This window comes from Zeugodacus cucurbitae, chromosome 2 (genome assembly GCF_028554725.1).
Source record: "Zeugodacus cucurbitae isolate PBARC_wt_2022May chromosome 2, idZeuCucr1.2, whole genome shotgun sequence".
Lineage (NCBI taxonomy): Eukaryota > Metazoa > Arthropoda > Insecta > Diptera > Tephritidae > Zeugodacus > Zeugodacus cucurbitae.
In genome coordinates, this window is record NC_071667.1 from 24042394 (window position 1) to 24066045 (window position 23652).

The window sequence follows — 23652 nt, forward strand, 5'->3', positions numbered from 1 at the left end:
CTGCTTGAGCCACATGCAAAAGAATCGTTCCTGACCACTCCGAAGTGAATGACAGTCAGAAACTTTCCTCACTTACGTGAACTTCTACATGAGACTCAATCCTCCTCTCTTGCTATTATAAAAGTTATATTAACCGAACAACCACAACTTCATTATAAAATATTGAAACAATTGAAGCCGATAACCCCACACCTACTTCCCATACAAATTTCATGTGGAAAACCACTAAAAATTCATTCCATTCAATTAACAGCAAAAGGTTGATTTGAATTATATCCTGTAATTAATAATAATTTGTTTAATAATTTTTTTTTTTGAGGTATTCACTTTTTATACTCTCGCAACCTGTTGCACAGAGTATTATATTTTTGTTCACATAACGGTTGTTTGTAACACCCAAAACTAAACGAGTTAGATATAGGGTTATATATACCAAAGTGATCAGGGTGAAGAGTGGAGTTCAAATCCGAATATCTGTCTGTCCGTCCGTCCGTGCAAGCGATAACTTGAGTAAAAATTAAGATATCTTAATGAAACTTGGAACACATGTTCCTTGGCACCCTGAGGAGGATGCTAACTATATAAACCAAACTTTCTGCAGTCGTTTATTTTAGCCATTTCCTTATACAGTTCAAAAATGAAAGAAATCAGATAATAACCACGCCCACCTCCCATACAATGGTTAGGTTGAAAATTACTAAAAGTGCGTTAACTCACTAACGAAAAACGTCAGAAACACCAAATTTTACATAAGAAATGGCAGAACGAAGCTGCACTGAGATTTTTTTACAAAATGGAAAATGGGCGTGGCGTCGCCCACTTATGGGTCAAAAACCATATCTCAAGAACTATTCGATCGATTTCAAATTCGGTATATAACACTTTCTTGACACCCTGATGACACGGGTGGAATATGGGCGAAATCGGTTTACAACTACGTCTACTTCCCATATAACTCAATTTTGAATTTTTTTGATTCGTTCACTTTATAATACATATATACATTACGAACAAATGAAGAGAGCGGAATAAAACATTACACAAATACTGTATTTGAGCTGTGACATCACTTGAGGAAAAATTGTCAAAATCGGACCATGACTTTTTAAGGCCCCTGATATCGAGCATGAAGAACTCAGTGCCTAAGGGTAATTTTTCACCGAAAATATAGGTAAATCTCTCAGATATTTTTATGTTATTCATTCCCTCTGACTTTTTTTCTTATAACAGTTTCTCTCTGTACCTGAAATGGTAAAAATCGGGTCATAACTTCCCCCAGATCCCATATACCTAATTATAAGTAATATTAAATTAAGTGCGCGTATAGTCTTCGCTACATTGTATCTTGGTGGTGGTTTCGTTATTATATTGAACTTTATGCTGAAGATATGGGTCGAATTCTGTTATCTTTATAAAATTGCATCAATAAATTGCGAGAGTATAAAATGTTCGGTTGCACCCGAACTTAGCCCTTCCTTACTTGTTTTACTTATGACTCAATCTCCCGAAAAAAAATAGTTTGGGTCAACACCCAACCGAGGGTTATATCGTGTTATTGATTGAGGGTACAGACATAATAATGAATAATTATATGTTCCCATTTCAAAAAACTTACTATCGCACCCTCGTATCTATAGAGTGCCATTATATAAAATAATGATTATTGAATTGACCTCGTAGCAAATATTGACCTCAAGTTGTAATTTACTTATTGCGAAATTGATTTAAAACTGCCTTAAGCCATTAGATTTTTAATTTCCTCTCTACCAAACTAAATTATCTTGCACCCTTCTAAGAAGAAGGCGATTGCGAAATAAAACAGGCAATAGAGGGTTATGTTTATCACCACAGGCATGTGTATTTTGCCACTATACGATAGTAAAAAACTTATCGATAAAATACAATAGTATTGTAAACATCGCTGCTGGCAATAACAAAAACATATGTACAGACACGCATACGCAGAAGCAAATACACTTACGTAAATGTGAGCAATGCTTTTGTTGTAAATGTTTGTCTAGTTCAAGTTCGTCTAGCTGGACTCATCAGCTGGTCCGACATATGCAATCATAAAACGGCCGCTAGCATTGCTAACCAAAACAACAACAATAATAATAAATTTTGGTCACCAATCAACTAGGCAACTGAACAACAACGGTTCTAACTAGAAGCTATCCAAAGTATATGTGAGTGTAAGTATGTGTTCGTGTGTGTGTAGTCGTAAATAAAATGAAAATCGAAATCGAAATGAGCATGAACATGAAAATGTAAATAAAATAAATAAAAGCATTTGATGTTTGTATTGAAAGTTGTGCAACGAGAAATTTTACCGCTAACCCAAGCGACCACATGGACTTGAATATATTTTATTGGCTTTACGAAGCTTTTCCTGTTTGACAAAGGCGCAGCCCAAGTAGACACACATACATATATACATTTACATATGTAGCTGTTTCTTCAATTGTTGTTGTTGCTATAACATTATTATTTTCATGTTTTTTGTTGTTGTTGCTTTCCTATTGCGTTTTCTATTCTGTTTTCATTTCATTTTCGAATTTGCGCCCATTTCGGCATTTATTTTTTTGTCTGCTGTTTTAGTCGTTAAAGTGTGGTTGTACTTACATATATATGTATGTACATATGTATTGTGATGTTGTTGTAGGTGTATATGTACTATCTTATAGACTACTATTGCCATTGCCAACTCTCGCATAGTGTATATGTACTATCTTATAGACTACTATTGCCATTGCCAACTCTCGCAAGCCGCATTTGTTTAGGTTGTAATTTGGAAAAATAAATGTGGGTTTTGTTGTTGTTGTGTTTACAATTCAATAGCCAAAAAGCTCTTTATTCCCTAACACAACATCTTCCAAGGTATTTTTATAGTTTTATTTAGTTAATTTATTCAGTGTCCTCCAAAAGACACCAGGTAGAAAGTAGTCCTGGCACTATAGGGCATGTATAGCACAAATTCTGATTAGTTTAGACCTTGGGTGATATATCGTCAGTATTTCAATGGAAAGTCTTCGCATTACTCAAACTTATCAGTTGGTTTCATAATAGGAAGTGATCCGATCTTAATCATGGGCTATTAGATTAGAGTCGCGCTCAAATATTACAACATTCAAAACTCTCAAAAAGTATCCCAACACACCACACTGATTTACAAATTATAGACGAGAATGTAACGGAGCACGAAAAAGTCTTTGTTACCTTAGGGCTTGGTACTACACATGTTACAGGAAAAGAATGTACGGGGACGTGTCGATGCTATGAATTCATAGACTGCTATATTTAATTGTTGTTCTAAGACTTACTTCTGAGAACTGAACTCATAACTCATAGTTGAGCTATTTAAGTAACATCCAATTCTTTTGAAAAGACGAAGTGAAAGCGTCAATAAAATAAAAATGCAGATACTTTTGTTTTTTTTTTTTTCAAAATCTTAAGACGAACCGTGACATTAACTGAATATACTAATATAAGACAATGATCTCTTTTAATGAAGCTATTTGATATGTAATTGTAACTTTAATATTGAAATCAATCTGTTCAAGACCATTATGCCAAATTTTAAATGCAAAAATTAAATAAAACAAAAGCGATCAAGAACGAGAACACGTGGCTCTCAGTAAGATGCGATACCAAAATAATGTAACTACTACACCAAAAATATATATTACGCAGCCATAAAGCGGATTCCTAACAAAGCTCCTATCTCCCTTACTTGTATTTTTATCTATCTATCAACGCCATTGCCAAGTTGCTGTTTGCTGGACTCTAATTTACTTTGAACTCTAAAAGTTCGCCTACAACAAAGAGACTTTGTGCAGCTGTACACGCTGCGGTCGAGGGAACATGTACATCGACAGACGGTTGAGTGTACACTAACCAGGCGAGCCACAGCGCACAAATCCAACCACACAGAGACACAACGACAAAGCTGATTTGCAATCAAGCAATCGGTCGATACAGCGTATATTAGTGGCACGCCCTGAGGTTAATGAAATTTGGTCGTTGCTTCGAGTAATTTTACGAATTGTTTAGACGGTTCGCTCATTGCGCAAAAAGACACAGAAAAACTGTGAGCTCCGGTATGGACTCGATTGATTTCGGCATTTTATTTGCTTGCTTCTCCTTCTTTCGCAGCTGCTTCGTAGGCCTCTCTGTATGAAATTGGAAATAACTTAGTTTGTATCTAGTTCTTTCACTCCTCAATCCTGTTTTTTATTTCTTCTTTTCAATCTCGGTTTTTTTTATTAACATTTGTGTGTATATTTATCTATCTGTTTTATTGTGTATCCACCCGAGCATCATTAATACCAGTATAGTTGTTTGGTTCATTTGTTGTAAGGCGCTGTGTACATAACTCCTCAGCCTCCTGCTTCCAGTTTTGCACTCACATTCATTTAGTTTGATCTTTATTACGTCTCCTCGTCCTCTTTGTTCTATTCGACTATTAGACTGAAAAATACGGAGCAATAAAATTGAAATTCAAGTAGAAAATGAAAATGGCCTAAACTAGGTGATGGGAAAAATCATAATAAAATCATCATGCCTTCAAATAGTTTTAAAAAACCTTAAACTCACAGAATGAAAAAAGTCATAATGTTTTTTAACATCACTTCGACTTTTTGGCTATCTTCAAAGAATTGGTGCAGAGATTGGTGACAATCTCTGGAGGTACTTCGCACTCTCCTCTACATTCAATCTTTCATCCTGATCCATAAATCGGAAATGCTAACTTGATCATAATTTTTATACCCTGAACAGACAGGGTATATTAAGTTTGTCACGATGTTTGTAACACCCAGAAGGAAGCGTCGGAGACCCCATAAAGTATATATATAAATGATCAGTATGTTGAGCTGAGTCGATTTAGCCATGTCCGTCTGTATATATACGAACTAGTCCTTCAGTTTTTAAGATATCGTTTTGAAATTTTTCAGATGTTATTTTCTCTTCAAGAAGCTGCTCATTTGTCGGAACTGTCGATATCGGACCACTATATCATATAGCTGTCATACAAACTGAACGATCGGAATCAAGGGCTTGTATGGAAAACTTCCGCATTTTACTACATATCTTCACGAAATTTGGTGTGAGTTATTGTTCATAGAAATAATTTAATCTCCGAAAAAAATGTTTCAGATCGGTTCACTATAGCAAATAGCTGCCATAAAAACCGAACGATCGGAATCAATGGCTTGTATGGAACATTTTCGCATTTGACGTGGTATCTTCACGAAATTTGACATGGATTACTGCTTAAGGTAATAATATAATATTCGAAGAAATTGTTCAGATCTTCTTCTTCTTGACTGGCGTAGACACCGCTTACGCGGTTATAGCCGAGTCCAAAACAGAGCGCCACGTATCCCTCCTTCTGGCAGTTTGGCGCCAATTGGTTATTCCAAGCGAAGCCAGGTTCCTCTCCACCTGGTCCTTCCATCGGAGTGGAGGTCTCCCTCTTCCTCGACTTCCACCAGCGGGTACTGCATCGAATACTTTCAGAGCTGGAGCACTTTCATCCATTCGAACAACATGACCTTGCCAGCGTAGCCGCTGTTTTTTTATTCGCTGGACTATGTCTACGTCGTCAAATAACACATACAGCTCATCATTCCATCGTCTGCGGTATTCGCCGTTGCCAATGTTTAAGGGCCCATAAATCTTCCGCAAAAACTTTCTCTCGAAAACTCCTAGTGCCGTCTCATCGGATGTTGACATCGTCCACGCTTCTGCACCGTAAAGTAGGACGGGAATGATGAGAGACTTGTAGAGTTTTGTTTTTGTTCGTCGAGAGAGGACTTTACTGTTCAATTGCCTACTCAGTCCAAAGTAGCACCTGTTGGCAAGAGTGATTCTGCGCTGCATTTCGAGGCTGGCATTGTTGGTGTTGTTGATACTGGTTCCCAGGTAGACGAAATTATCTACAACTTCAATGTTATGACTGTCAACAGTGACTTGGGAGCCAAGACGCGAATGCGCTGACTGTTTGTTTGACGACAGGATATATTTCGTCTTGTCCTCAGTCACCACCAGACCCATACGCTTCGCTTCCTTATCCAGTCTGCAAAAAGCAGAACTAACGGCGCGGATGTTGTTTCCAATGATATCGATATCATCGGCGTACGCCAGTAGCTGTACACTCTTATGGAAGATTGTACCTTCCCTATTTAGCTCTGCAGCTCGTATTATTTTTTCCAGCATCAGGTTAAAGAAATCACACGAGAGTGAGTCACCTTGTCTGAAACCTCGTCTGGTATCGAACGGCTCGGAGAGGTCCTTCCTGATCCTGACGGAGCTTTTGGGGTTGGTCAACGTCAGCTTACACAGCCGTATTAGTTTTGCGGGGACACCAAATTCAGACATCGCGGCATAAAGGCAGCTCCTTTTCGTGCTGTCGAAAGCAGCTTTAAAGTCAACAAAGAGATGGTGTGTGTCGATCTTATTTCACGGGTCTTCTCCAAAATTTGGCGAATGGTGAATATCTGGTCTGTTGTTGATTTTCCAGGTCTAAAGCCACACTGATAAGGTCCAATCAGTTTGTTAACGGTGGGCTTTAGTCTTTCACACAATACGCTCGACAGAACCTTCTACGCGATGTTGAGGAGGCTTATCCCACGGTAATTGGCGCAAATTGTGGGGTCTCCCTTTTTGTGTATTGAGTACACTGAGATTCCAATCGTCAGGCATGCTTACTTCCGACCATATTCTGCAAAGAAGCTGCATGCACCTTATCAGCTCTTCACCGCCGTATTTGAATAGCTCGGCCGGTAATCCATCGGCCCCCGCCGCCTTATTGTTCTTCAAGCGGGTAATTGCTACTCGAATTTCTTCACGGTCGGGCAATGGAACATCTGCTCCATCATCGTCGATTGTGGAATCGGGTTCGCCACCTCCTGATGTTGTACTTTCACTGCCATTCAGCAGGCTGGAGAAGTGTTCCCTCCACAAACTCAGTATACTCTGGTCATCAATAACTAGATCACCTCTGGGGGTCCTTCAGGAGTGTGCTCCGATCTTGAAACCTTCAGTTAGTCGCCGCATCTTTTCGGATCACTAATTAATTTAATCTGTAGAATCAGATGGCCGAGGTCAGTTAGTGGAAACTCATTTAACAGTAAAGTGTAATAAATATTGAATATTTATCTCTCATTCACTCGTCCCCTCTCTACTCATACTCTCTCTCTGCCTCTCAATCTTCCATTGCCGTTATTGAAGAATAATTATTTTCTTTTGTTAATCAAACGCACACACATGCTCACCATTTCCCTTTCGGGTTCAAAGCGACTAATAGCAATTGTCGGCAGCTAATTAACTGCAACGAATGCAAACATAAACGCAGACAATCGAACGAGGCACGCAAAATTACACACACATAAACCTTTAGAATGTGTATGTACAGTTAGCAAAGCTTCTTTGTCATGCGCTTGCACGCTGCCAAACTGCCAAATTTGCACGCAACACACACGAGCACATGAACTTATATGAATGTATATATATATATGTGTGTATACAGCTGGTAATATGAGTGTATATGGATTAGTGTTGGCATGTAAATCCGTGCCGTTTGCAAAGTGGCCATGTGCATAGTTGATGCTTACACATGCAATTCAATTAGTACCAATTGCACGCATACAACACGCAACACATGTACCGTATGTTGTTGTTTTCGTTCGTGTTGTTGTTGTTACTGTTGCAGTTACTAAAATTTTCGTGTTCTCCATTTCGTTACTTGTTTGTCCATGTCCGTGCATTGTCAGCTAGCAAGTGACACACCTGCTCACATCCTGTTATATTCATAGATGTACCGTTAGAACAATTGCATCTCAAATTGCTTTTCATTGCAGTCAATTTCATTTCTGAAATTTTTTTTGGACATTTTGAATGATTGGTTAAGGTTTTCGTGGGTGTAAACTGATAGCAGATCAAAGAGACCAAATAACGATATTACAAACTCACGACCTTATTGGCAGGGCTATTAATCCTGTAGGGAACATCAAAAATTGTATCCGTTGGAAGAATAGATACTTAGCTTTTTCACATAAATGTCAAAAAGCATTTGAAGATCATCAGGTACTGAACTTAATGTGGTAATCACAACAAAAGATTTCTTTCTGTCTGGCATAAGTACGCGCAGAGAAGTTTTGTACTAGTTTTTTTTTAATCAGACTTCAATTCTTTTCTTTCCTTTGGCAAACAGATTCTTGACAGGACCTTAGATTTAAGTAGACAAATCTACTTGAGTTCTTTATAACCATTGCAGCTAATTTACCAGGCTATTCGAATATATTAGATCCAAATTGTTTCAGCTTTCATCTCGCGAAGACGCAGCATTACTTGGCTAACTAAAGGCGCCGGTCCGCAAAGAAGAATATCGCTGACGCGCTTTGTGTCTATCACAAATTTTATGAGGCTAATGCTCATTTCGGCCATTTCACTTGGTTTGCCAAAAGGTATAACTATCGAGATGTTTCAACCTCAGTCTTGGGAACCCTAGACAGTGGAGGGAAATTCCCAACCTCATCGCATGTATGCCTATTCCGAAGTGCCAGTGGAACTCCCACTATTGCGACAAGATGAACTTTTTAAAATTAAATAGTTCAGTCGACACTTTCGTTTCAGTCTGGGCCAACCGAACAGGTTCTGGTTGTTAACCAGCGTTTACCGAACTCGCGAGAGGTTAATCCATTGATCCAGCGCAAGAACGCAAGAGTACAACGGAATCCCGGCTCGTTGCCAGATCGATCTGTTAAGGTCTGATAGTGAAATAGCTTTACACTATTGATAATGAGCTTAAACACTCCTTAACTAGCTTTGGACACACATTCAGCGACCTTAGCTTCATCTACTGCTACATTAATTGCAGACACATCTGCTTGAAAGACACTGCATCTAGACCAATGCACTGAAACAAAGTTTGATGGAAAGCTCCTCACGGAAGAATTGGGCATTTAAGAAGGAAGTGATTCTCTATCATGAAAATACTACACGCAACAGGGTTTGATCCTCGACTTCACAGGGAGTAACTTGGTGCTATTGATAGTAAGGCTTAACTGATTTTGAGCACACGACCAGTAACCTTAAAACTATAGGGATATAACTGTAAATTCATTTCACGAAATCTAAGCTTCATTTTCTTTTTTTTTTCTTTGCTTCACGTCGTTGTGTTAATGAAAGTCGACGTAATTTGTGTCACAACAAATTAGAACGCTAGCCACTGCTCATTCGCTAAACGAAAACGCGGCTGAAATACTAGCAAACATGCGCGCTTTCAATGCATGCGCGTATGTATTGGAATGGGCAAACTGGAATAATACAGCGTTTAGCACATTTTCCTGGCAACACGCTTTTGACCAACTTTGCCATGCCGCGAGGTTGGCCCAGTTAACACGGGTGGCAGTGCAATTACAAGCAGCTGAAATGAAGTGTTATTGCAATGCACATATGTATAACAATGTATTTGTGTGAGTGTGTGTTAGTGCATTTCTGCAACAGCAATTTCTATGGCTCAACAATCACTCATCGTTTAACTGCTGCATCATTGGTATTTCCATCATTCATTGAAAATAGCTAAACTAACTGCTGCAGCAGCATCAAATGCAATCTATATTGTTGCTGTTGTTGTTGTTTTTACCATTTAGTCTGCCGGAAAAAAAGTTCGCTTCCACTGTTGTGTAGCGGCGCTGTGGTTTTGCTCGGCTCAGCCAACACCAAGAGTTAGCGGTCCAAACACCATCATTGTTCCGCTTGTCAACAACAGCAGTTGCAACTGCCCGCAACAACAACAACAAGAACAGTACACCAACAACAATCATTCACCGACATAGTGAAATCAGCACAGCACAGCAAAACAACAAAACACCAGCACTTACATCTAGCCCATTCAGTTGGCAGTTCACCAAATGGTGGCTGCTTTTCGGTTCGTTTTCAGTGTCATTGTAATTTCAGTGTGCGCCCGAATAACACAAACGAAGTGTGGAAGCTACAAAAGTTGAAAAGTTTTGAAATTTAAGTACCGTGAAGTGTTGCAGGGAACTGTGTAAATAATATTCGCTCAGTGATTTAAGAGGAATATCGAATTTCAGGACGTGTCTCTTAAATTAAAAGAAGTTGTTAGTTCTCGGAAAAGTCGAAACATCTTCGCTTCAGAGTTGTCGCAGCATATCATTTATTCCATAACACGTATCAAGCTAATATTCCATATCATCACGGATTTCTGCAAAATTTTCGCCTAAAATATTTTAAATTTAGCCAAGTAAAGTCTCCAATTATAAAATTATTATCTCTTCTCAACCTTTAAAATCGAGAAAGAAAAGTACTCAATATACTTAACTTTGTATTGTTATTATGGCTGCTACACATAGTTATTTTTCAAGGAGCAGTCGAGTTCATCTAATATAATTTCACTTGTTCGGAGATATCAGCATAACAATCTTCTTCTGGACCCACTTCGGTTTAGTAGATACTTATGTCTGATTACGTGTTATGTATGAGTAACAGTTTTACTGATGTCATTAGAGTTCAAGTACTCTGAAAATGGCTACCATGGAGGATAACGTGAAAGTTCATTATCTGGTATTGGCAGGTCGGTGATTGAATAGGTGTGAGAAAGCTGTGATACTGAAAGACTGACCATATGCATAAAGTATTCAGAAATGTTCTTCACTGTTTAAGTGCAAATAGCAGGAACTTCTGCGCCGTCGTTTCGTGACCGTTGCTAAAACATGGATCCACTGATATACACCAGAGACTAAAGAAAAATCGAAACAGTCGACTTCTTCCGGCAAACTTGATGCGTAGTATGTGAAGGTCATCTCAACGGTGGGAATGGTAACCACCGTTTTTAGGGATTCATAAAATGCATTTTCATCGACTATCTTAATTATTTGATCGATTTGACAACGAATTTGGGAAAATTGGTTCCATTTTATTATGCGCTGAGTGGAGTTTTCCCTTGATATCGAAGTTCATAAAAAACGTTTATAATAATTCAGTGTGTTCGTTCTAAAATCTCCGAAAATATTACATTATGAAGTACCTACTGATTGGCTTCTCGTGCGGATTTTCCGATCTGCATATTTTTAATAAAGTAGCCTTTTCATAAAACAGGTAGCATCTATATATGTATATATGTGTGTGATAGGCGTTGAACCGTTTGGCCGGTTATAGCCGAATCGATGAGAGCGAGCCACTCCTCTCTTTCCTTCGCAGTTCGGCGACAGTTGGAGATTCCAAGTGGAACCAGGTCGCTCTCCACCTGGTCCCTGCAACGGCCTTCCCTTCCTCGGCTTCCTCCGGCGGGTGTTGCATCGAACACTTCCAGAGCTGGAGTGTTTTCGTCCATCCGGACAACATGACCTTGTCAGCGTAGCCGCTGTCTTTTTATTTGCTGAACTATGTCAATGTCATCATCTAACTCGTACGTTTAGGTCTAAAACCACACTGATAAGGTCCAATCAGTTTGTTGACGGTGGGCTTTAGTCTTTCACACAGTACGCTTGAAAGGTTCTATCACGATATTTAGGAGGCTTATCCCACGGTAATTGGCAAATTGGCACAGATTGTGGAATTTCCCTTTTTATGGATTGGGCAGAGCACACTGAGATTCCAATCGTCAGGCATGCTTTCTTATCAAGCTGATGCATGCACCTTATCAGTTCTTCGCCGCCGTATTTGAATAGCTCGGTCGGTAATCTCTCGGCCCCCGCCGCTTTGATGTTCTTCAGGCGGGTAATTGCTATTCGAATTTCTTCATGGTCGGGTTATGGAACATCTGTCCATCGTCATCCATTGGGGAATCGGGTTCGCCATCTCCTGGTGTTGTACTTTCACTGCCATTCAGCAGGTCGGAGAAGTGTTCCCTCCATAATCCCAGTATGCCCTGGACATCGGTTACCAGATTACCACCTTGGTCTCTACATGAGGATGCTCCGGTCTTGAAACCTTCGTTAAGTCGCTTAATTTTTTCATTAAATTTTCGAGCATTACCTCTGTCTGCTAGCTTCTCAAGCTCTTCATACTCACTCATTCTTCATATATATACATATATCGTTTCAGAAAAAGTTGATTTCGTCAATCTTACATTGCCGAGCAGTCTTATGATTGTCAAATGTCATATGTTTTTCCCTGATTACCTCTTGACATACTTGGGTTGGAAAATTAAAGAAGTTACAGGGATTTCATGTCATTAACATATACTCGTCGCATGGAACCTTTTATAGCGAAACTCCTAAGGACCAATATAATTTAACGCCGTCAAGGATAACAATAAAAAACAATTTAAAAATCTCTTTATCATTCAAGTCAAGCTTGGTATTATCTGCCAACAACAATTTAGTAAACGCGGAAAATATTCTGTAATTTCAAAACAAAAAGTCAAATACAAAGAGAATAACGGTAACCAGCATTCAAATCCAAATCAGCAGCACTCAATCAAATACGCGCAAAATGTTTTGGCTCTGCAGCGTGTCACTCTCATTATTGGATTATCGTTTAATCGCAATAAATGCATTGATTTACGATTTAATTGCAACGGAAATTGTAAATGCGAATGCCCGCGTTGTTGTTGCGGCCACCTGCATGACAGAATTTGACAAATCAGCAACACGTGGAATAACAGGAACAAAAACAATAGCACCAACTAATACCAAGCAACAATGGATTGCACATGAAATGTCTATTACAAGTGAAGCAACAACAATGAAAACAACGACAACAAAAACAAGCACAATACGCAGCAATGCCACAGCTGACGTGGCATTTTTCGGCCAAAAACTGAGTGATGACAGCGATGACGATGAAATAAGTACCAACAACAACAGCAACAACGAATGTACACAAACAACAAATGATAGAAGCAACAACACCGCAGAACTGGCAGTACCAGCAGCAAGTGCCAACTTCACATTTGTTTCTACTGCTGCTGCAGCAAGGCCACTTGCTATGTGGGCGCACAACAACACTATGACCGTTATGCCAACAATAAATGGACGCGTTGACAATTTTCGTAATGGCAAAAAGCAAACGAATGAACGCACCACAACAACAACAATGGGGACGGCGACGGCGATGGCAGCAAAGGTCGAACGAAATGTGGCAGCCTCAACAGTTGCGGTTGTGGCACCAAAACGAACAACAATAACAAAGAGGATTGCAGCAACGTTAGCAAAGCGTCCCACAATAAAACCAACAGTCATAACAACAATAAAATCGACAGCAATGCATTTGACGACATCAGCGTTGGCCACGCCAACGATAATGACAGCAAGAACAACTGAAGCAACAACAACAACTACAGCAGGCGCACAAGTTGCAGAGTCAGCAATAGACAATACAGCAACAGCCGAAGCGTTCAAAGTCGGCTCCAAATGGGCAACAGCGTTAGCAACAACAACAACAGCAGCAACAGCAGTGAGGCATGCAACACCATCATGGCCAACATTGCGCAGTCATGATTTATTATCGTCAACAAATGGGATGCCAAATTGTCGTAACGCCATGTCCGTGTGTGTGCCCACAGAAAAATCGCATGCCGAAACAAATATTAATACAGCAGCAACCGCAACAACAACAACAGCGTTAAAGCAGACTACACTTGCACCAACAACGACAGCCATGAAATCAGCAACAGCAGCATTATTGTCCACATCATCGGCAGTTACGAGCACAACGACGTTCCAACGCACACACGTGACGGCTACTGCGTCGCATGCAGCAACGACAACAAACGCAGCCGCTGCGTTCAAAGCATATGTAACGAACTCACTTGACACAACAACTAACAGAGTTGCATCGACGCCAACGGGGTCTCTAACGCCTTGTTCCACTTACAGTTCACCCGCAACAACAACACTAGAAGCAACAAACACAACTACCATAACGGATAATGCAACTACAAATTCAACCGCGGCAGCATTGCAAACGCAGTGGCAACGCATTCTGTCGCGTCGCAAACGTTATCTTGCATTTCCGGAGGGAACGTCATTTACCGTATGTGGCAGCAGCAAAGTTTTATTGCTTTATTAATGATTGGTTGGGGAATTATAATGCGTTGAAAAATGCTTGTTTGCTGCCATCACTAAAATTACATAATTGCTTTGAAGCAATTACATATAAAGGGTGTTTCTTCAGAGGTGTCGAACTTTTAATTCGGTCAAATTTACATTCAGAGATTTTTAAGCGATTGCATACGATGAAGTCCGTCTTTTCGGTTCGGTCCAATTTTGACCCAATTTATCCAACATTTTTTCAAATATCTCGTCAGATATTATTTTCCATCGATGCAATTATAATTAGTTTATTATGCAAGTCCCTTCCATTGACGTATTTTTCTTCTTTATTGGTGTAGACACCGCTTATGTGGTTATAGAAGAGTTTACAACAGCGCGCCATTCATATTTCCTTTTGGCTGTTTAGCGCCAATTGGAAATCCCAAGAGCAACCAGGTCCTACTCCACCTGGTCGTCCCAACGGAGTGGAGGTCTTCCCCTTCCTCTGCTTCCACCAGCGGGTACTGCACTGAACATTTTCAGAGCTGGAGTTTTTTCGTCCATTCGGACAACATGACCTGCGTAGCCGCTGTCTTTTTATTCGCTAAACTATGTCAGTGTCGTCGAATAACTCATAAAGCCATAAATCTTCCGCCAAACATTTCTCTCGAAAACTCCTAGTGCCATCTCCCATTGATGTACTCTTCATAAATAGTAGACTAACGAAATATGATTCCTCATAAATTAGAGGGCTAACTGAGAGACCCATTCCGTAACTCTTCTTTAAAACATAACCATTTCAGAAACCCAATTTATAACATAGACTATCGATATTGAGGTGGAGTACCGTAACGCCGTCAATAATTTTCTTTCGGGGTGCTACACTAGACACAGGAACATTTCCAGATTTTAACTAGACAATAGTTTATGACGTCATTAACGAAAGAAGAGAAAGTCTTTATTTCGAACTATTATGAAAATTTAACGTATAATTTCGTTTATGACATCTTTTGATAGCTGTCCCTATATATCTCATACCTGAAAAAACACCATTTATCTGGTACTTTTGAAAATGGTTTCTCAAGAACCCAAATTTTCCGTGTCCTGTAATACATTTTGTTTTCAAATCCTTCCTTAATCTTAAAACTCGATTTTGTTTACAAATGTCAACTGACTTTGTCTACAAAAGCATAATCGTTCACCCTTTCAGGTCTCAGTCTGCGTTACAGTGGGTATCATTGGCAACCCCAATAACAGTTTAATGGCCTATGGTCTCAATTGGGGTATCGCCTATGATTTGCCCAACGCCTCATGGGTGCTCAATCAGCTGCATGGTCTCAGCCAACGTCCGAGGCCGATGTCTGCGCATCATAGACGCAGCAAGCGTACCATCTATGAGCGTATCGCTGAAACTGTGGACAAGTAAATGAATCTGTTTTACTGTAATTTTTGTATTTAAAATATCAAATATTTCTCTCAAATTCTCAATTATTCAAAGAACTAAATTTATTATTATATTAATCATCATCTACTTCCAGCATGGGCTATAATGGTCGCAACTGTGTGCTGCGTGCTTTGTGCGAGAGCCGTCAGTATTTTGCGCGCACGAAAATGGGCATGATTGGTGAGATTCTACGCGTCATCTTTAGGTGAGTTTGCATTCGAGTTTTTTCTTACAGATATAAAATTTAAATAAAAAATTTTTGCTGCAGTTTGCCAAAGCAACGCATATTTAGCCGCGAGTTACAAGATAATTCCGATATTGTCGACTATGACCACGCCTACCGCAAAGCCCGTTCGCTGGACTGCGTCGCTCAGTATGACTGTCCGTTTTCGCTGCTTGAATTAGCTTTTGGAAAGTATTTGATTCCGCCTGTTGATTACTATGGTAACTCAGGCATGTGACAGCAAGCATTTTTGCAATACAAATTTAATAAATATTCTATATTTCTATACATATATGTGGCTTTAGATATCTATAAATGCTTGTGTTAAATAAAAGAAATATTTATTTCATTAAACTCGACTGACCCCATCTGACGCCTCAAATGGTAAGCAAATCGAACTTCACGTGACCTCTTAAAATCCTAAGAAATCTGAAGTAACGTGACCCCATAAAATGTCAACAAACTTAACGTTACTTTACCCCCTAAAATGTACGCAATCCTGCTTTCACCTGGACCCCTTAAATGTAGACAAATTTGAACCCTTGAGGGGTCACTCAAAATATATACAAACCTGACCCCAAATGACCCCTCAAATTGTTCTCATTTTAAGGAGCCACATAAGATCAAGTTTATTAAATTTTGAGCGATTACGTGATACGAGGTTTTTATATATTTAGAAGCGTCACGTGAGGCAAGTTTGTGTACATTTATGAGTGCAGGTCAGCTTTGTATATATTTTGAGGGGTCAGGATAGGTCAAGTTTATTTATAATTTCAATGATTCAAGTTTGTTGACACTTAAATAATCTACTTTGGTACATGGTACAGGAAATTGGAATAAAGCCGAATTTTTGAACGAGCGAAATCTGTAACGGACACATAAATTTTGCTGCAATCAAAATGCTTCTCTCAATGAAAAGTAAGTATAAATAAACCTAACCCTTCCCCACAACACATATTAATGCCACCATACGCCTCGATTCTTCTTCGCAAAAGAAATAACACATCATTAAATAAAAAGTTTTCCAAGTTATCGATGTTTAATTTAATGGCGGAAAATTAATTGCCCCTCACATTCGCATGTGTAAAGAGAGCGAAAACCAAGTAAGAGCCCAATTGGCAACGAAGAACGTATGGAAGTGAACGAATGACGAAAATCGAATGGCCATTAAGAGTGAAATTCAAATTTTATTGAATTTTAATTACAGAAATTTTTACTTGCAGCCGCTTTCATGATAAATGGCGCTCCCACTTTCGAGTGCCTCTCTGCTGTGAGAGGAAAATTTATGCGCATTTTTGCATTTTCAATTAAGGTAATTAATTCGAGGTATTCAGCAACACGAAATTTTTGAATTTTCTTACCGCGCAGCGTTAAATTATTTTACACCCTTGATTTTGTATATATTTGCCTTTGTGTACATTAAATCTTAAAAGAAAGCAGTCATATGTGAACAGAAAGATATAGTGAGACAGACTTGAGTTCGTACAAATAGACCAATAAATAAAGAGCAAATTATTTTAGCTGCATCTCTGAACAGTGTATAATATTTACTCCAGTTTATTAAAGCTATCAGAGCTCGCAAAAAAATTCTCATATTCTAGATCTCGTAAATAAGATATGAAAATAAGCTCTAAAGATTTACTTTTATAAATTAGAAATGTTAACCATGCCAAGAAAGCTTTGAAAATATTCTTACAAGTCAAAGTTCAATAGAAAGAAATTTTAGAAAGATTAAACAACAAAAATCCCAAGATTTGTTAAATGCGAAATGAGCTCATGCTATGAAAGCTCTAAAGATTTACTTACAAGTCAAAGTTTTCTCAAATACAATATTACTAAAAACCCAAATTTCCGAAAGTGGAAATATATACATACATACATAGTGGATTCGTCCTCTGATTTTCAAATTCTAAAACCCTATCCTCGTTAGCTCGAATATTATTTACTGATTTTCAGGGAAACCAGCAGTTTCCCGAAATTTCCCGAAAGCTTTCCATTAAATAACCATCACTTGCAAATTTTATATAGACAATACTGATTCATTAAAACTAATTACCTCATACCCATCCTCACTTAAAACTCGGCAGCTCATTTACACCGTTTCGTCGGTTTTTTTTTTTTTGCCATCTGATATCAGCGTTTTCTCTTTAAATCCCCAAAATATTACCACTCCTCTCACAATTTATCGCATTCTTTGTGAAGAGTTTTTAAGTTTGCGTAGTTCTTCATTTAAGAACTTAAGTGTCCATTTCCGTGGATTTTGCAAATAATTCCCAAAAGCTGTCAGAACACTTGTAACAACAACTACTCTGCTCGCACTACTAAGCCACGAAAGCAAAGAGCAACACAAGTGCTGTCGAAGCGTCAGCGCACGTCGCGTCTTGATGTTGTAACATTTTCGTTTGATTGCAAGATTGATGAGGCGAGCTTACGTGATGCCATCGCAAGTTGAAACTTTTTCCATTAAAATTGCCAACATTAAGTGACGCTTGCAACACCCTGCAGTCAACCCACTCGCTCTCTCATACTCCACAGCTAATATCAGGCATCCTTTTTTCTTTATTAGAAGACAACACCTAAATCTCGCACTTCACAATGACCTCCGCAACTTTGGCCGCGCAATCGGCGACCACATAATAGACACCGCCGCGCCGTGCCGCGCCACTTGATCGGTTCAAGCTCTGCACCAAGCCAAGCCCAACAGTCAAGCAATTGTGCTCGTAATATGCCCCAAGCACGGCGCTTTGTGCTAATATCCACGGCAAGCGAAATCCACCGGTGCCATCCATATTGGCTGGCTGCTCATTGACCCGTTGCGCTGATAGCCATATTTCAAAAATGTTGACGCTACAGTTGTAAGCCGTATTGCCATACATACATATATACGAGAATGGAATGCTCAAAAAGGAGAAATTGCCAAGTTGTTAACAACAATAGCAACAATAACATATAGGCATTACTACAATTGCGGCACGTCTGAATGCTAAATTGGCGCACGAAACAAAAACGAATGAATGAATAGACGCGGCAGCCGCCAGGACGAAGAAAGGCAAGCACAGACACACAGTTGTACTAACTTATTGCCAACAGGAAGATGTTACGAATGCGCGGTTGTATGGATGATTTGTTGTAGTTACCTTTGGGCTGGCTGCTGTGGCATGCAGCATTTGTTGTTGTTGTTGCTGTTGTCACGGTGTTCGCTGTAGTAATGGCGGCAGGTAAACGGAAGTGAGAAATGTCCACAGCGAATGTTGAATGAAAATTTATGGTAGCAGCAGTAAGCCAAGGAAAAAGAGCAAAACGCGCTTAAGCAGCAGAATAAGAGCACGAACAACAACAACATACACAGCTACAACATACAACATGTAGCGGCTGTTTGTTTTGTTATTGCCTTTTTCGATTTTCTTCTTATTCACTTCTTTTATTTGCAACGTTTGCAGTTTTTCTCTACTTCTTTTGTGCTTCGTCACGTGAGTCGTTTGCACTCGCGCTCTGCTTGTTGCTCACCTAGTTTTCGTCTAGTAGCGTTTTTATTTTCCGTTTGCTCCTTCGCACTCTTTTTCATCTCCGTTGTAATAGGTTTTGCTGTCATAACTCAATCCTGTCGCGTTGTTAACGGTGTTCTGTCTGTCCAGCATAAGCCATGGGTCGGCTACAGGTGGTCGGTCAATCAATGTTGGCAAATTATGTCCAAACCGAATTTTATAAATGGAGGTGGCTTAAATGGAAATAAAAAAAAATAACGGCGAAATAAAGTCATTTTATTAGCAGATTCCACATTCAAATGAACATTACTTACATTTAAAAATATCGTTCTTAAAATCTCTATCCAAAGTAGCTGATATTTCTGAGCGAAATACTACATTTTCCACCTGGAGGGCTTGCTCTTCTCACATAGGAGCATTGATCGAAGAAACAGACATACTTCCCAATAACAAGCCAACTGTTTTTTCTTATGCTAAGTGAGACTTACAGACGATACACTCTCTCTTACCAATCAAAATGAAAAAGTTAAAGCCAATATATGGTATACTCTTCTATAGCCACTTAACTAAGTAATCCGAGCTGCTAAAATCACAGAGAACGCAGCCATATCCATGAATTACCAAAACGTTCAAGGAACAACCGCAGCAGTTAGCTTTAAAGAGCAAACCGGTCATAGAGCGACTCACTTCTCAGATGAATTGGTATCACAGCCGAATTGAACGAATAAGGCAACGCCCCATGAAACGGATTCTGGCGATTACTTTTTATTTCCAAACTTGGAAGGACGTGGAGCAAACGTTTTAGTTGAAGGATGACATTATCGCTACCAAGCCCACATAATGGCGAAAACCGAAAACACATAAAAATCCATAATCAAGCCATAAATAAAGCTATGAAAGTAAATCTTGGTACAACGGATCGCACTATGAAAGGTCGTATTTGGATGTAAGTTTTTCGGGGAAGTGGGCGTGGCCCCGCCCTCTACTAAGTTTTTGGTACGTTTCGTTTAGGTATCTTATATAGTCCAAAATGGAGGAAATCGAATTATAACCATTCCTACCCCCAATGCAAAGGTTATGTCGAAAACTACTAAAAATGCTTTCATTCAGTAAGGAAAAACACTAAAAACTTTAAATTCCATTATAAAGGAGGTACAGAAGAGCAGCACTTAAATTGGTATACAAAATTTTAAATGGGTGTGGCTGCGCCCACTTATGGGTCAAAAACCATATCTCTGAAATTACTGGACCACTTTCAATGAAATTCCGTTCGTAATATCTTCCTAGTTTCCCACTGATATGTTGTGAAAATTGTCCAAATCGGTACACAACCACGCTTACTTCCCATATACCAGGACTTTGAAGTCGATCTGAATCGTTTACTTTACAATATATAAAGTTAGCACTAGTGTATATATCCGACTTTGCGCAAATACTGCATTTATAATATGGCATCGTCCTTCTATCGCCGGAATCGGACCATAAGTGTTCAAAGCCCCATATATATGTGGGGATCACCACTCTACACTAATTATAATATGTTATCATAACTATTTACTAAATATATTCAATTATTTGTACTGTACATATTTATCTATTCGTACTCTACTTCTTAAGTTTCACATTACATATATTTTCTCCTAAAACTTAACGAAAGTAACAATGTAAGGATGTAAAAGCATAAGCATTGAAATAAAGCACAGTTGGTCAGAGATTAGCAAACCAATCGCACGCGTTCTTTAATTCGCTATCGCCAACGACAACTACAACAACAACTAGTACCGCATCACCACCAAATATATATATATATATATATATGGGTGATTCTACGATAAAAGGGAACTTGTGCGGCAATCAGCTTAAAGTATTGTTTTTGTCCTTTATGTTGCTATTTTTTTAAATGAATCACAACATATTAATGTATTATTAAAACACTTTTTTCTGAAATTCCTTACAAAGTCTAAAAAAGTCTCTCCCCTGGCTTGTCCCATTGCTACTTTTTAATTAACTTTCGGACAATACATATATTTTTTGTATGAGATGCTAAACCAAAACTAAGTTCAATCGGAAGTAAAATAATTAAAATTAAGTATTGTTAAATAAATAACAAAATTATTTTGTTTAGTTCATATAATTTTTATACTCTCCCAACAAAAGTTGCTAAAGAGAGTATTATAGTTTTGTTCGCATAACGGTTGTTTGTAACACCCAAAACTAAACGAGTTAGATATAGGGTTATATATACCAAAGTGATCAGGGTGACGAGTAGATTTGAAATCCGGATGTCTGTCCGTCCGTCCGTCTGTCCGTCTGTCCGTCTGTACAAGCTGTAACTTGAGTAAAAATTAAGATATCTCGACGAAACTTGGCACAAATATTCCTTGGCACCATAAAAAGATCAAGTTCGGAAATGGGCAGAATCGGACCATTGCCACGCCCACAAAATGGCGAAAACCAAAAACACATAAAGTGTAATAACTAAGCCATAAATGTGGATATAAAAGTAAAATTTGGAATAAAGGATCGCACTGGGAGGGGGCATATTTGGATGTAATTTTTTATATAAGTGGGCGTGGCCCCGCCCACAAATCGGTTATTTGTATTTAACTCGCAAACTAATAAAGCTATATAAACCAAACTTTCTGCAGTCGGTTCTTTTACATACCCCACCACACACCATGAAAATAGTTGAAATCAGATAATAACCACGCCCACCTCCCAAACAAAGGTTAGGTTGAAAATTACTAAAAGTGGGTTAACTAACTAACGAAAAACGTCAGAAACACCAAATTTTACATAAGAAATGGCAGAGGGGAGCTGTACTCAGATTTTTTACAAAATGGAAAATGGGCGTGGCATCGCCCATTTATGGGTCAAAAACCATATCTCAGGAACCGATTCGAATGACATTTTCCGTATATAACATTTTCTTGACACCCTGATAACACGGACAAAAAATGGGCGAAATCGGTTCACAACCACTACTACTTTCCTTATAACTCAATTTTGAAATCAATCTTTATAATGTAAACATAAGGAACCAATGAAGATAACGGAATAAAACTTTACACAATTAGTGCATATCATCTCTGGCTTCACTTGTGAAAAAATTGTCGAAAACAGACCATAACTTTTCAAGGCCCCAGATATCGAACATGTAATCTGCGCATAAGGATAAATTTTAACCGAAAATATGGGTAAATCTCTCAGATATTTCAATTGAATTCAGATGAAATTGTTTTCTTCTAATAGTGTGTCTCTGTTCCAAAAATTATTACAATCGGGTTATAACATTTCCATATACCTAATTATAGGTTTTTCAAAAATACGGGGAGCTTTATTCCGCATATATGTATTGGTTAAATTTCTTCAATAAATTGCGAGAGTATAAAATGTTCGGTTGCACCCGAACTTAGCCTTTCCTTACTTGTTTAAATTAACTTTTGTCCCGATTTTTTTATGTATCTCCCCTGCCAAATTTTGTTCCGTTTGTACGACATAAATTCAAAGACGATCGCATTGAAAAAAGTGCTCATGGACTCCTTTCAGCCTGAAGTTAACAATACTCACGAAATCCGTTTGAGCGCATTAGTTTTTTTTAGTTATTGCGCCCCGATCGTACAGTGTACTGGATTCGAAAACTGATTTTGTCTTTCCCCTGGCAATTCATATAACGTATGCTATTAATTTATTTTATTTGCCTTTATTGTCCTAAGTTACTAATACTGTGATAATTAAAGTGAAATAAATAATTAACCTAAAAAATAATTCAGTCAATTAAAACAATTAAATTTTTCATGAAAACTTCTCTCCCCTGTCGTTTTCCTCCTGGCAAAATAACTGCCAGGGGAGAGCGTTAGAGACCAGTACTATTCGTCATGACACCCGGACCGGAAGTCGTGAGCTGCTTGAGTCTTGATACTTTCTTGCGTGAGCTTCTGAACATGACCCCTCCCCCATTTCCACCCATCACCAGCATCTACAAAACCAAAAATATTAGCCTCGCAATCCAACGCAGAATCGCTCTTACCGACAGATGCTAGTTTGGACTGAGTGGACATTTAAATGTTAAAGTCCTCTCTCGATGAACCAAAACCAAACTCTACAAGTCCCTTATCATCCCCGTTCTGCTTTATGGTGCAGAAGCATGGACGATGTCAACACCCTATGAGACGGCACTAGGAGAATATATATATATACATATATATGTATATATAAATAAGATCAGGTTGGACCCTCCCCATGCCAAATCTTCTTTTCAAAGCACAGAGGATATATTACGTTTTTAAAAGGTCAGAAATGTTTTTGAAAGATCTTAAGATTTTAAATTTAATATTTTTTTTCGTTTATTTATGATAAAGAGTGAATTTATTGTTTTGTTACTTTAATTTTAGGGTTTATTCATCTATTAAAGAGAGTACCTTTAATTTGTAAAATTATTTTAATTTAATTTTGTGCTTTTGGTAAAATAATTTTCTACCATAAACTTTACGTCTCTCC

The 23652-nt window shown here is 38.6% G+C and overlaps 1 protein-coding gene across 1 annotated transcript; it reads left to right on the forward strand.

The window, feature by feature from the left end:
* Positions 1–12071: 12071 nt before the first annotated feature.
* Positions 12072–15983, forward strand: LOC105219833 (mucin-2). Its single transcript, XM_011196166.3, has 4 exons — positions 12072–14001; positions 15211–15422; positions 15539–15649; positions 15713–15983. Exons 1-4 carry the CDS (start codon positions 12460–12462, stop codon positions 15903–15905), a joined length of 2058 nt encoding a protein of 685 aa, XP_011194468.1. The 5' UTR covers positions 12072–12459; the 3' UTR covers positions 15906–15983.
* The last annotated feature ends 7669 nt before the right edge of the window (positions 15984–23652 follow it).